The following is a 15178-nucleotide window of genomic DNA, read 5'->3' on the forward strand; positions in this document are numbered from 1 at the left end:
GAAAATAACAGTTTTGTTGCCATCTCTGGTGAAGGTGTTGCTCAGAGTGAAACTCAGGTGGGTTGTTAACACTGATTTGGTGCCTATTCCAGCTGAGTCTCTCTCATAGCAGATCACCGGGACGTGTCCATAAGGGGGCATGTTTTTAGCCAAATGGTAAATGTATTGAATGACTGGTGCTCTCATCTCAGAACAGTGGTTAAACACACACACGCGCGCACACATACACACACAGAAAATACATCTGAGAATGAAAATTACAAATTTGGATGATTCTTAAATAAACTTTTTTGAACCTCAGAAAAAGACCCAGTTTGGTTTGAGTTTTTGGAGGGAAGTTGCAGGTCAGTTCTTACGTGGTTCCAGCTTGTTGACCTGTCTCCATCAGGTGTGAATTAGGGGCGTGTGCGACCTGATCGAGAGCGTCACTGGTCAGCGAGGTTCGGGGTCAGACTCGGGCCCATGTGCACCTCCCCCACCACAGCATGAGCTTGTTGCTTGCGCAGCATAATTTAGGTTTAGTCTGCGAGATGTACGTGCTTCTGTTATACCCGTGGTTGTACAAAGATAAAAATGTTTTTGAAATTCAGCATCAAACGCAGCAACTGCTACATGGTGTGTGCGGGCGAGAGCATGAGCCCCGGGCAGGTCCGCAACAACAACGGGCTGGAGATCGGCTGCGTGGTGGACGCCGCCAGCGGGCTGCTCACCTTCATGGCCAACGGCAAGGAGCTGAGCACCTACTACCAGGTACCGTCTGTGGGCACTGCTTCTCCGCAGGGAAGTGTTGTTAACCGTTAGAGGAAAGCACACTGTAAGATGGAAACACAAATTAGAAAAAAATGGAAACGGGCCCTGGCCAGTGTTGGTCAGTGGTTACAGCATCTGCGCGCGCACCTAACGGTCTTGTGTCCAACTCCCAGTCAAGGGCATGCACCTGGGTTGCAGGTTCTATTCCAGGTCCAGGCCAGGGCGCGTGCGGGAGGCGAATGACAGATGGATCCCTCTCACACTGATGCTTCTCTCTCCCCCCACCTCCCTTCCACCCTCTCTACAAATCAATGGGAAAAATATCCTTGGGTGAGGATTAACAACAACAAAAAAGGAAATGAAAACAGAACTGAATGAATTATGTATTTTTACTTCTGCTTGAACAATAGCTGTGCCTTACGCCCTTCAGAGCAAAGAGTACATTTCTCCTTAAATGTTCACGTAGCAAAGAGATGAAATGCTGCAAGTAACGGTTGAAAGACGATATCCATGTGGGAGAAAGGAAAGTCTCTGGTTCGCTTTTGTGAAGTGTTCCCTAGTGGTTGTGAAGAAAATACGTGTTCTTTCTGTTGCTTCCTCTGCTAATATTATTAAATTCATTGGTTTTAAGGTGGAGCCAAGCACCAAACTATTTCCTGCAGTTTTTGCACAAGCTACAAGTCCCAATGTTTTCCAGTTTGAGTTGGGAAGAATAAAGGTAAGAAGGACTCATTCTTGGTATTACATTCGGATTGTGTTCTGTTAGGGAATAATATGTACTTCTTAAATTAATACTGCTATTAATCCTATAAACAAATTTTTAAAATACTTTTTTTATTGATTTCAGAGAGGAAGGGAGAGGGAGAGAGACAGAAACATCAGTGGGAGTGAGGGTGGGGGTTACGGACAAGGGGGGTGACAGGACAGACAGGGAGAGAGAGCCACGTGGATGTGACCTCTGTCAGGACGCGTGGCACCGAGAGCAGCTCCGAGAGCAAGCCTGGAGGATGTGGGGGCGCTTCCTCGCACCTGCCTTCTCCGAGGCCAGCGAGGATGTGGCAGAGCCACGTGCCTACCCCTGCGCCTGCCCGGAAGGACCAGGCCTTTTCCTTCCCAACATTGTCTCCTTTCAGGAGCTTCAGCCCCATTTCTGCGATTTCTTGTATTGACTTGGTGGACACGCAGCGGGTCTTCCTTCTGCTGTCCGTCCTGCAGAATGCTAGTCATCGTTCCCCGGGAGTCTCATAAACGGTTCTTCTGCTTCGTCCCCCAGAACGTGATGCCTCTCTCGGCGGGACTCTTCAAGAGCGAGCACAGGAACCCCGTGCCTCAGTGTCCCCCGCGTCTCCACGTGCAGTTCCTGTCCCACGTGCTGTGGAGCCGGATGCCCAACCAGTTTCTGAAGGTGGACGTGTCACGGGTCAGCGAGCGCCAGGGCTGGCTGGTGCAGTGCGTGGATCCCCTGCAGTTCATGTCCCTGCACATCCCCGAGGAGAACAGGTCTGCGCGCCCTGCACCCTCCCACTGGGCCCCTCCAACTGACCACTGCCCAGGGCTCCAGGTGGCACTGGGGACTCAAATTGAGTGGCTTGTCTAAAGGAAGTATGGACTTTTAAAACGGATTCTATTGTCAAAGGAAAGACTTTGGGCATATTCTGGCCCGATTTTTGAGGTTTTGAAAGACTTTGGGCATATTCTGGCCCGATTTTTGAGGTTTTGAAAGACTTTGGGCATATTCTGGCCCGATTTTTGAGGTCATGATATGTGGCAGAAGCAAAATGGCCTGAATGAGGAGCCTGTGTAAACTCAGTTTCCCAGCAGAAACACTCCTCACTGAAAATGTCACTATAGTGTGTGTTTCCCGAGCGGCGCAGACCTGGTGGCATGTGTGTGGGGCTGGGAGAGAGGTTGGTTAGAAGGGAGGTTACGTCCCGGGAATCAGCCTGTTAGCTCCTCTCACTGGCCAGGCGACAGCACTCACAGGTCAGAGACAAGGCGCAGCCTCCGGAATCAAAGGCACCGTTTCGTGGGTTCCAGAAACCAGCCAGCCCAGTAGGGAAGGGGACTTGGGGTTCCCAGGGAGTGCTCATGTTCTGAAAGGAGGGGTTCCCAGCTTCAGACTGAGACCAGTCTAAGAGGTGCCCAGAACTTCGGGGGTATGGACGATGAAGAGAGTGCAAGCACAAGAGGGTGAACGTTTTCAACATAAAATTCTTTATGGAAGAAATCCTGTAAAACACCTAGAACGGACTTTCTCTGCATGTGGTGGAGAAAGAGTGTGGGTTGCATGAGCTTTTGTGTCCCTGTGACTGAGCATCCCCTGCCCCCGCAGGTCCGTGGACATCCTGGAGCTGACGGAGCAGGAGGAGCTGCTGCGCTTCCACTCGCACACGCTGCGGCTCTATTCGGCCGTGTGTGCCCTGGGCAACCACCGCGTGGCACACGCGCTCTGCAGCCACGTGGACGAGGCACAGCTGCTGTACGCCATCGAGAGCAAGTACATGCCCGGCCTGCTGCGCACTGGCTACTACGACCTGCTCATCGACATCCACCTGAGCGCCTACGCCACCGCGCGGCTCATGATGAACAACGAGTTCATCGTGCCCATGACCGAGGAGACCAAGAGCATCACGCTCTTCCCGGACAAGCTCAAGGAGCACGGGCTGCCGGGCATCGGCCTCAGCACCTCGCTGCGGCCACGCATGCGCTTCTCCTCGCCTAGCTTTGTGTGCCTCAACCACGACTGCTACCAGTGCAGCCCCGAGTTCCCACTGGACACACTCAAGACCAAGACCATGCAGATGCTGACTGAGGTGGTGCAGGAGGGCGGGCTGCGCGCGAGGGACCCGGTCGGGGGCACCACCGAGTTCCTCTTCGTGCCGCTCATCAAGCTCTTCTACACGCTGCTCACCATGGGTGTCTTCCAAGGGGAGGACCTGAAGCACATCTTGCAACTGATTGAGCCCCGGGTGTTCAGGGAGGCCTCCCCGGAGGAGGAGCACCAGGCGCCACCCAAGGAGCCCCATACCGAGGATGCCAGGCCCGAGGGCGTACGTGGGGATGCGGCAGAGGGGCTGCTGCAGATGAAACTGCCTGAGCCCGTGAAGCTCCAGGTGAGGGGGTGAGTGGGGGGCTGCAAGGGAGCATGGGATGAGTGGGGGGCTGCGGGGGAACAGGGGAGAAGGGGTGGGGAGCTCAGGATTGCACATGACCAAGGCACTGAAACTGGCCTGTAGGGGTTCCTGTATAGCATAGTTGTCTAGAAAATTAATATCCAGTTGTGTTTGGGACCCATCAATCTAACTTTCTTACATTTGGATTGAATTTAATGAATTTTCCAATTGAGTCAATTGACAATAGTTAATAAAAGATAAATTTAGTATATTTGTCAAGGTGATTTCCTTGGCTGAGTATACATCTGTTTACCATGTGTGGTGGTCTGTTTGTGTGTGTATGTATATGTGAACACATGTATTTGTGTGTATATGTAGATTTGCATGTATAGATGTTCGTATGTGTCTATATGTGTATTTGTACAGTTGTGTGTATGTGTATATTGTGTGTGCATGTGTATAGTTGTGTTCATGTACATATGTATATTTATGTGTGTACATTTTTATGTTTATATGAATATTTGTGTGTAATGTGTGTATATGTACCTTTATCTGTGTAGGTGTGTATACATATATTTGTGTGTCTATAGTTGTGTGTGTCTACGTGAGTTTAGTTGTGTGTGTATATTTGTGTGTCTATGTGTATACATGTGTATTTCTGTGTGTACAGTTGTGCATGTGTGTGTGTTATACGTGTCAAAGCGTAGGAGATGGGCTTCTGTCTGCCAGCCCTTCTCCCTCGGGCTCCTTAGCCGTTCCCTGTGTCTCTCCTCTTGTTTCTGCACCTGCATCTCAGCTTGTTTTGTTGGAATGCCTGAACTCCAGGCATTGTTAGCCTTCCCTACCTGCCTGCACGCCTACCAGCCTCGGCACTATCCCACAGTGGATGTCACTTCCTGCACGTGTTGCTAAGGAGCCGAAGGCGTGGCCTGTCTTTGTGCGCAGGTGTCTGAGGCCCTTTCTTCAGCCTCTGGTCTGTGAGGTCCCGTGGGTGTGGGCACCAATGGTGCACTGTCTCCCTCTCCGTCCGCAGAGCCGGGCACAGTGCTGGGTGAAGGAACAGGGGGCCCACCCTCCAGAAGCGCCGCCCCTGGGGGAAATATACACTTAGTGATGCATCTCTTTTCATGTCTGGTATCTCATTGCTAATTCCATTGTGGCCTGGAAGAATAGAGTGGATTAGCGGAATACAGAAAACTTCAACGGGATTGCCGTGGGAAAGGCGCGGGGAGGCCTCTGTAAGCTGAGGTCAGACACGCGTGTGTGTCGACAGGAGCGGGACAGGGTCCTGGGAGCTTTGCACAGGACACGTGGCTCTGAAGCAGGGAGAGGCGGTGCGGCTGCAGCTGAAGGAGCCGAGGAGAGAGGGTGAGGCAGGCAGAGGGCAGCTGTCACAGAGCGGGGCCGATCGCTAAAACCAGCCACATGATGGATTTTGAATTTTATTCTGAGTTCAATTAAAGCCGTGAAGAATTTTAGCAGGAAGCTTTTATCCTCACATCACAGTGTAGCTGTTGTGAGTAAAACAGATGAGGGGGAAGTCAGGGCAGTCCAGGGCAGACTGAGTCAGGAGGCTGTCACGTGGGTCCAGACCCCAGGGGATGGTGCTTACAGGAGGGTGGGCGGAGGGGGCGGAGGGAGGGGGACGGACAGTAGGGCCGCTTCAGAGCAGCATCGACAGACATACTCCTGTGGATAGTGACACACGGTGTCTCGTATTGAATCACAGTTGGTGTCAGTGTAGGTAAGTGTTTCCTAAGCTTGGGCAGAGCGTTCTCTGGTAGGCAGATTTTGAAAGACTTACTGTACACTTAGAAATCCTTTTGGATTCCTGTGGGAGAATGCCTAGTTAGTGAATATGCGGAAAAACCACCTAAGTTACATGCAGAGTCTGGAGGTAGACAGTTCTGGGATGGGGGGACTCAGTGATGTCATTTGAAACCCAGATCTTGGTATCCTGCTGCGACCCTCAGTCGTGGTTTCCAGCCCAAGGCGTGTTGCCTCATCTTCCTCCCGTGATCATGTCGTGACCCAGGAACACTCTCCTTGAGAAGAGGGTGTTCTAGTCTGTTATCAATGATGGAACATCTTCCCCAGGAGACCCCTGGCCAGCTTCTTATATATCCCATTGGCTACAGCACCTACAGCTGCAGGGGGCCAGGACAGAGTGTCCACCAAAGGGACGTGCGTTTGCCACTCTGGTCCGGCACGTTCTGTTTCGCTCCTGGGACCTCCTTCACAGAAGCAGGATTCTGTGCGTAAAGGAGGACAGTGTGCAGCTGGGCGCCTCTGCCCCTGATTTTTATTTGATGTCCCAGAACTCTGCGGATTCCTGACTTACACTTGGTGTCTTCGTCTTTGTCTCCTTAGATGTGCCTGCTCCTCCAGTACCTCTGCGACTGCCAGGTCCGGCACCGCATAGAAGCCATTGTGGCCTTTTCCGATGACTTTGTCGCTAGGCTCCAGGACAACCAGCGCTTCCGCTATAACGAAGTCATGCAAGCCCTGAACATGTCGGCCGCGCTCACAGCCCGGAAGACTAAGGAGTTCAGGTCGCCCCCGCAAGAACAGGTACAGGAGGGAGCTGGAAACCCTCCCTGTTTACTGCTAGTCACTCAGGGTCCCTGCGCCGCCAAGGGACCAGTGCATTGCCCTGTTCTCTTCACACTAGCCAAGGTGCGGTAGTCAGCAGTCTCAGCTTCACCAAGCAGCCTGCTGGGTTACAGTTTAAACAAGTAAGAGGCTGATTAAAAGGGACCAGGAGTGTCATGGCCTCTTTGAGGAGGTCAGAGTGCCAGATCCTGATGTTCTACAAATGGGAACAACACTTAAATACGCTAACACCCTGGGAACTGGTCCTCATGGCTGACGGGTTCCGTCCCAGCTGCAGGGACCCTCCACTCCTGGGACACAGTGCTAGACATTTTTTAAATTTTATTTGTTTACTTTTCGTTTACTGTTAATATATTATTTTTTTAATTTATTTGAGAGAGAGAGAAGCATTGATTTGTTCCATTATTAGTATTGATACATTCATCTGTTGGGCAACATTTTACGACTATTCCAAAACAGGTTTTGAACAGCTTTGGTTTTATGATCTTTGCTGTGTTGTTCCTCAATCCACTTTTCTCTCATTCTCGTTCTTCCTCTTCCTTGTTCCAAACTTTCAGATCAATATGCTTCTCAATTTTAAGGATGACAAAAACGAGTGTCCATGTCCAGAGGAAATTCGAGACCAACTCCTAGATTTTCATGAAGATCTGATGGCACATTGTGGTAAGGTCTTCGTGAGCTACAGTGCTTGTTAAATGCACATGCACTGCTTCAGAAGCAGCTCTTATGTAACAGGCTCACTGCTACAAGAGCAGCTCTGTATGTAACAGGCTCACAAAAATGCCGGTTAGGGTTTATCCAAGAAAACTTATTACGATGAAATGGTTAACGGACCCTCTGTGGGAAGTCAGGAGGGTAGAGATCAGACAGGCTGTCAGGTGAAGCAGAAGGTGACTGAAATTCCCGCTCTCTCTTTTCTCTTCCCCAGGTTGGGGGGAGGCGTGGTTTGTAACCAGGTGCTTTGGGCAGAGAGCTGAGTGTCAGGTTGATTGAGTCTAATGAAATTTATTCACAGCCAGTTGTATTTAAACTGACTGCGTGGCCACTTTTTAGGCCAATGAAATTCAGCATACATCTCATGAAATTAATTAATGCCTAGGGGAATCCTTCATTGAATTATACGTTAGCAGCCAAATCTGTGAAGGGAATCCTCCCCCTTCATTCTGAGAACTTGCATGATGGGATCGATTCCATGCTGCGGGCGTGTGCGTCCTCCGTCTCCATGCAGTGGTGTGGGTGCAGGCGGCTCCTGTGAAAGACAGTGACCTGGCAGCCAGTTCCTAGGTGATCTGCACAGCCCCAGGGGCACTATTTTTATTTTATTTCAATAAGGACAATAAAAGCACTGCCTTGCGTATTAAGTCAGCTTATGAATGAACCACGGAATGACTGCCGTCAGGTTATACCATGTATATGCCATGTATATAGTATGAAGAAGGGGACACTCTACAATGGTAGAATTATTGCTTCAGACATAAAGCATCCATGCCTTAGGTACTTAATTAGGCCTGTCTTCCCTGTGTCTCAAGTTGTTAAAATACTACTGACATTTATGGAGGAAAGTGGGAGGTTTTCAGCCGGCAGAACTGCAGGACCAGGCAGAAGGCGCCTGAAGTCAGAGCTGCCTGTGTCGGCGAAAGAAGCAGCCCGGGTCTTGTCTCCTGAGAGAGACTTGGTTCTCGGTTCGGTCTTGTATCTTGTGCTGGCTGCTGAGGGCCAGGAGCCCACAGGAGCAGGGGCACGAGAGGGAGGAAGAGACGCCACACACGAATGTTACTGTGAGTGCTCCTGGGCAGGCTTGCTCGGTGTTGTCGAGTTTCCGACGCTGTGAATGGAAGAGGTTGCAAAGCCTGAGAATTGTTTTTCTGAAATGTACTTTTAAAATAGGTTTTTCTTTTCTTCTTTCTCTTCCCTCTTTTCATACTAGGAATTGAGCTGGATGACGATGGGTCTCTGGATGGACACAGTGACCTAACAATTAGAGGGCGCCTGCTGTCCCTGGTGGAGAAGGTGACGTCCCTGAAGAAGAAACAAGCTGACAAGCCAGCGGACAGTGCCTCCGACAAGTCCTGTAAGCAGTGGGAGAGGCAAAGGGGCCCCGCTGCTGACACTCAGCCATCCTTTCAACCAGGTCGCACTGGAGAGCCAGGGAGAAAACGGAGCTTGCACCTCCAAGAATCAGATCCTTGAGCAGATGCCTGCAGCCGCCAGAGGTGCTGGGCAGCATCAGACGACACTTGTAGAAGCAGATGGAGAGAAAGCGCTTTGTGAGGGGGGTGGGCTCTGGGAGCACTAAAGTTTAGGGGTTTGATTGGAGACTATGAAGAGAGAGCAAAAGGGAGTAACTTAGTCTTCCGATCTAAATACCATGCAGTGGATTTCCAAATACTCTTATACCAAGTTAAACCTTTTCTTAAGGTTTAAATACGTAGTGTCCGTAACTCCATTTTGATTCTGGTTCATGCATATTTTATTTAACTGCAGAGTAAGCTGCTACTCCTGAATCAAGTCAGCACAGGGCAGTGAGTCTCAGACACACACTCGTCACCTCACTCCTAAGGCTCCATGCTCAGATGCAGAGCCAGTTTATTAACAGCTTTTAGTGGAAGAAAAAATAAATAAACTCCAGAAATTGTGGGTCTTTGCACTAACAGTGGAAACTATTTATTTATACAGTCACTTCTAAATGTATTCTTTAGAGTTGTAACCAGGTCTTCTTCAGAGCTCAGCGTTTCTCATAATCACTCTTTTTTATTATCGTTCATGATTTTGAGCTTTTAAAATGGCAGCATGGCCCGCACCCAGACTTCTGTATAGTCCGGGAAAGAGGCCACTTTGACTTCTCTTTTCCCCTGTGTTATTTCTCCTGGACCACATTCCCAGAGGGGTCTGAAAGAACAGCTCTGCGCTGGTGTGGTCATGGATGCTCGGGTGAAGGTTATGCTGTGGGGGAAATGCAAATCCCCGACGTGCTGGCAGCTGTTTACAAAGATTTTTTAGCAAAATGATCTTTTGTGTAACGGGATTTGACTATATATATATAGTTAAAGTTCCACACGTGTAATTTCTTGTTAAATAAGCTACACTTTTTGGCTATTTCTCTTTTGTGACTACCAAAATAATGTATTTTTTTTGCAGATTAAACCCTATCACTTCTAGGGGAGGCTTCTGCCTCAACTGAAAATAAATAAATAGATACATAAATAAATAAAATGACAGCATGGTTTTGAGATATGTGGAAGCATATTGGTATTTTATCTGCATTTTGTAATTGGTTAAAATTGGTAGTTTTTGTTTTTCCTCAAATCTATTTTCTTAAACAGATTAAAGCAGGTTAAACAGCTTTAAAAAATCAGTGTATTGATGATAGGAATAAAGTACTTCACTATGTGTGAATTGGTCACATCAACCCTAAATGTTCCTAAATATTCTGGAATATTAGCTTTTTTTATATATATAGTTTATTAATTTTTTACAGAGAGGAAGGGAGAGGGATAGAGAGTTAAAAACTATCGATGAGAGAGAAACATCGATCAGCTGCATCCTGCACACTCCCCACGGGGTATGTGCCTGCAACCAAGGTACATGCCCTTGACCGGAATCGAACCTGGGACCCTTGAGTCTGCAGGCCGACGCTCTATCCACTGAGCCAAACCGGTTAGGGCTGGAATATTAGCTTTGATAATTGTAGTGTTTAATTTATGAGGTGTGAAAGTTCTATTTTTATTTTCATTTTACTTTTTAATCTCATCTGAGGATATGTTTTTATTAATGTTACAAAGAGAGGAAGGGAGAGGAAGGGAAAGAGAGAGAGAAACATCCATCGATTGCCTCCAGCATGCACCCTGACCAGGGATCAAACTGATCAGGAATTGAACCTGCGGCCCTTCTGTACCTGTGACAATGCTCCAACCCATCGAGCAACACCGGCCAGGGCAAATGCTATTGTTTTTAAGAGTAGAACGTTGCACATTACACAGCGAGTAGTTTTCTATCTGTGGAATGACTTTCCACTTTAATAGTTCACAATCAAACCCTTTCTGAAGACATTTTGATTATTGGGATCCATATTTAAGTATAAATGTGACAACATGAGGTCACCTCTGCAAATGACTCAATGAGGACACAGTCTGCTCCTTGGATGCCCATGATTGACTTTCATAAGGACCTGTGATGTCAGGGTTTCTGGGAACAAGATAATGGGACAAAGAAAATAGAAGTAAAAGTAATAGGACAACTCATATTAATTGTTGCATGGATTGCCAACTGTGGTTTTGAAAACGTGGCTGCAATTTTGAAACAACTAAAATCCTTTCATTATAAGAGTAGTCCTTAAAGAAAAGTTTGTCAGTTTGTGTATTTCCATTCTTGCACGTCCTATAACTCATCTTTATATTATACACACACACACACACTGTATATACACACACACATATTTAAGTGAAGTTTATTTTCTTCTAAAAATATTCCTAAGTATTCTGGTACAAATATAGATACGAGTTTGGGACTATGAAATATGCAGTTGAAATGCCCACTTTCATGTCTTCTCTTACTATTTTCCTTTTAAAAAAATATCACCAATGATCCCGCAGCCACTCTTCAGCAGCTGATCTCTGAGACGATGGTGCGGTGGGCTCAGGAGTCTGTCATCGAGGACCCCGAGCTGGTGAGGGCCATGTTCGTGCTGCTGCACCGGCAGTATGACGGCATCGGGGGTCTGGTCCAGGCCCTGCCCAAGACCTACACCATCAGCGCTGTCTCCGTGGAGGACACCATCAACCTGCTGGCCTCCCTGGGCCAGATCCGCTCTCTGCTGAGTGTGAGGATGGGCAGAGAAGAGGAGAAGCTCATGATTCGGGGATTAGGGTACATTGAATCATTACTGCCTTTTGTCTTAGATGTGTTTTCTTTCTAATTGCTCATCCCAATACTAGAACAGTAGGTACATTAATAAAAATCGTTAAGTTAGATTGTTTTATTTTTAGAGATTACGTTTTAAAGCTAAATAGGAAGGTTGCTTAATAATGAAACATGTCTAGTTTTACAACTAGATGTAAAGAAGGCTATGATATACAGCAAATACCTTTGTTTTTAAATTAATTACTCAGAAATGTATAATCATATATAAAAATACAGGTTAATAAAAACACACTAAAATCCATGAGGAGATAAACACTCTCCAGCAGGAAACAATAAGAATGTTTGTCTATATCTACTGGGCCTTGAGAGAAGAATGGGGAACTGCAAATTCAGCATCATAACTTATACTTCATGTAGATTTGGGGTTTAACCTTTGCACTGAATGCATAGGTTAAGAAACCCCCAACCTGAGAAATTAATGTAAAAATTGGCCTGGTGGTATGCTTTCTCAGCTCAAGTTCCTCTGAAATCTTGCAGGAAAAAACCTAAATAGTATAAAAAATTAGCCCCAAATAAAAAACTGCAAACACATAGGAAACAATTCACCATAAATAAGGGCCTGCAGTTATAATGAGCTATGGAGTTAGAACATCTCCCCTAAGAACTTCAGATAATAGGATGTTGGAAAGAGAACATAAAATCACTGTATGCAAAGGAATAAATGAAGTCTCTAAAAACAAGACATGCAAAAAGTCCAGAATGGTTTGAGAAAGATCCAAATAAACTTCTAGAAATGAAAAATATGAGAATTGATATAAAAAACAACAGGTAATTAAATTACAGGTAAGATAGAGCTGAAGAGAAAATTAATGAATTAGATCATAGAGCTGAGGAAATTACTCAGCAGTGCGGTACTGAGAGAGAAAAAGTATAAAAGAGAAGTTGTGAGACCTAAGGGATAGGGAGAGAAGGTCCAGCATGTGCAGAATAAGGTTGCTAGGAGACACAATGGAGGGACTAAAGAACGGATTGAAGAGCTATTGGCTTGAGTTATTCAGAGTGGATGAAAGATGGGAATTCACAGATTCATAAAGTACCAATAGTTCCACACTGACCGCTGGAGAGGCTATCTATACTAATAAAAGGGTAATACGCTAATTAGACTGGGAGACCTTCTGGACATCCTTCCGGACAAAGCCATGGTGGCAGGGCTGAGGCAGAGGTTGTTTGGGGCGATCAGGCCAGGAAGGGAGGGCAGTTGGAAGTGATCAGGCTAGCGGGGGGCGGGGGCAGTTGGAGGCGAGCAGGCCTGCAGTGGGGGGCAGTTGGGGGTGATCAGGCCGGTGGGGGGGGGCAGTTGGCGAGCAGGCTGGTGGGAGATGGGCAGTGGGGGCGATCAGGCCGGCAGGGGGGGATTGGGCCTAAACGGGCAATCGGACATCCCCCGAGGGGGTCCCAGATTGGAGAGGGTGCAGGCCAGGCTGAGGGATACTGCTCCCCCCCAACCCCCCATGCATGAATTTCGTGCACTGGGCCACTAGTTTTAGAATAAAGCAGAGAGGAAAGCCAAAACACTTGCAAAGGAATGATACTTAGAATTCTCAATGGCAGGACTGAAAAACATGACTCAGTGTGGGGTTGCTACCAGTGGAGGATCCCACACAATGAGCTCATGCTTTGTGTGGTTTTGGAGAGAAAATTTATATCCATATTCAAGAGTGAGAGAAAAACATATTTCAGAGTATTTACTTACAGCCCCTCATTGAAAGGCCTTCCAAAGGCTGTACATTTGAGACAGGAACACAGAATTCAGAAAGAAGGAATGGGAGGCAATGTGTTTTAGTGAGTATGTTGTTTGTGTATACCTGCATAAGTCTAAGCAATCAGTAATTTGCACTAACTTGGGGATATGAAAATAAGAGGGAACTAACATACCAGAGAAAAAGGAAAGCTTAAATTAATCTATATGATGTTTACAAGAAAAATACTTTAACATAAGGATGTAGGAATCTGGAATGTAGAATGTGAAAAAGTGATGTAGAACACAAATATTTAGCAAAAAAAAAAAAAAGCTAATCTAGCTATATAAATATCAGATAAAAAATGAGATAATGGAGATGACTACTGAAATGGATCAAATAGAATGCAAAAATAATAAAAAGGATTAAAGAAACCTAAAGCAGATATACTTACAGATCAATAACTTATATAGGAATTTTTCTGTAAACGTTGGAACTGATTCATTTCTGTACAATAGAAGGTTGAACATATTTGGATATACATTAAATTAGGATGGTAAGTGTCCAAAACTATATTTCATATTAGTGAATGTTTATGTATTTAGTACATTTCTTGTAAATTGAAAAGAATAGACAACTTGTTTACTATTTTTGGTAGGCTACCAATATTTTTGAGGAAAACTCAATTGTATTCATTAACTTTTGTAGCTTAACTATGATTGCTCTTACTTTTCTGTACATGCCAGTATTTCCAAAAGGTTGATCGGATTTCAGATAAGTTTTTATTGAAATTTTGCTCTGACATGTGTTCCTTTGTAGGGACATTATGAATAATAAAGTGTTTTACCAGCACCCTAATCTCATGAGGGCACTGGGGATGCACGAGACAGTGATGGAGGTCATGGTGAACGTCCTTGGCGGTGGGGAGTCCAAGGTAAAGGAAAACCTTCGAATCTTCGGGTGGTGTTTATTGCACCTCCTTGAGTACATGCATTTCTTAAACCTTTTTCAGAGGACTGTTTTAAAAGACACCTTTTGGGGAAAAAAAACAAACAACCTTACCGATTGAGAGTTGAATGTACTACTAGTGTTTTTTTTCTTTAATATCTATAACAATTTTTATCCTATGCTGAGTGATTTGCTATATCCTTAATTATTGTCATTTAAGGGATGTTTAGAAACTTCAAAAGTTAACACTGTACTATTTATTTAAAATTTAGAACTATAAGTCAGTTTCTTCACGTTACATGTCGACAGCACACACATGTTCTTGAGATCCAGCCATTCCCCTTGGCAACCGGGGGCTGCACTAAGTTCCCGGTCCAGACCAAGACTTGAGGATGATGCTCTGGAGTATTTGTTGTAAGACTCTAAAGTGAATTGTTAAGGGATTAAAATTTAAAATAAAGTTCTTTAGAACCAAATGAACAGAGTAATATATCAAATAACTTCAGATAAATCGGTATAATTTCATAATGTCTGATTTCCAAAACATATTTCAATAATTTTTGAAATTTCACTATGTGTTTTTAAAATATGGAAATGAGTCTATAATTTTCCTGTCCAGTCACCATTTAGACAGACTTACAAAGATATTTATAAAATGCTGTGTTGAGGAAGGACCCCAGGCATCATTGAGCATCCTAGAACAGGGTTTGGCTCTCAGAGGACCTGTGTCTGATGGGGCCCAGCTTCTGGTCAGGGTGCTCCTCATAGCGGAGGAGTCCTGTGCAGTCAGGAGACTGTGAATACCTGGAGTTTTAATGATAACCACAGTGGCAGCACTGATGATCAGAATTTATGGTTCCAAATATTACACGGGGTGTTCTTCACAGACTGTCTCGTTTACATCCCCCTTTCTTGCCTAAAGTGAGCAGTATTATCCTCCTAATTCCAGGTTTACATAACCAAATCGGTGAGATTGCCGCTTTCCAATCACAGCTGCTAGTGGTCAGGAGTCGCACCGAGTCTGTCGGATCCCTAACCCGGGCTCATGCCTCCTTTGGTTTGGGCTGTAGATTAGTTTCAAATTAAGCCATTGATGGTGATGAGGTTTCGACATTAGTGCCAGGCTTGCTTTTCTGGGGCTCAGGGACAGGTGGG

General features: G+C 46.0%; 1 protein-coding gene across 1 annotated transcript in view; it reads left to right on the top strand.

Annotated features, from left to right (window-relative positions):
• Positions 1–15178, top strand: part of RYR2 (ryanodine receptor 2) — a 203519-nt gene that overhangs the window by 91721 nt on the left and 96620 nt on the right. Inside the window, exons 34-42 of the mRNA XM_080651042.1 lie at positions 591–750; positions 1382–1468; positions 2024–2250; positions 3083–3863; positions 6234–6434; positions 7034–7139; positions 8404–8547; positions 11069–11342; positions 13895–14009. Coding sequence (XP_080507168.1) covers positions 591–750; positions 1382–1468; positions 2024–2250; positions 3083–3863; positions 6234–6434; positions 7034–7139; positions 8404–8547; positions 11069–11342; positions 13895–14009 — 2095 coding nt within the window. The remainder of the gene's footprint in view (positions 1–590; positions 751–1381; positions 1469–2023; positions 2251–3082; positions 3864–6233; positions 6435–7033; positions 7140–8403; positions 8548–11068; positions 11343–13894; positions 14010–15178) is intronic.

The sequence above is a fragment of the Plecotus auritus genome (assembly GCF_963455305.1).
Source record: "Plecotus auritus genome assembly, chromosome: 14".
In the NCBI taxonomy this organism is placed as follows: Eukaryota; Metazoa; Chordata; class Mammalia; order Chiroptera; family Vespertilionidae; genus Plecotus; species Plecotus auritus.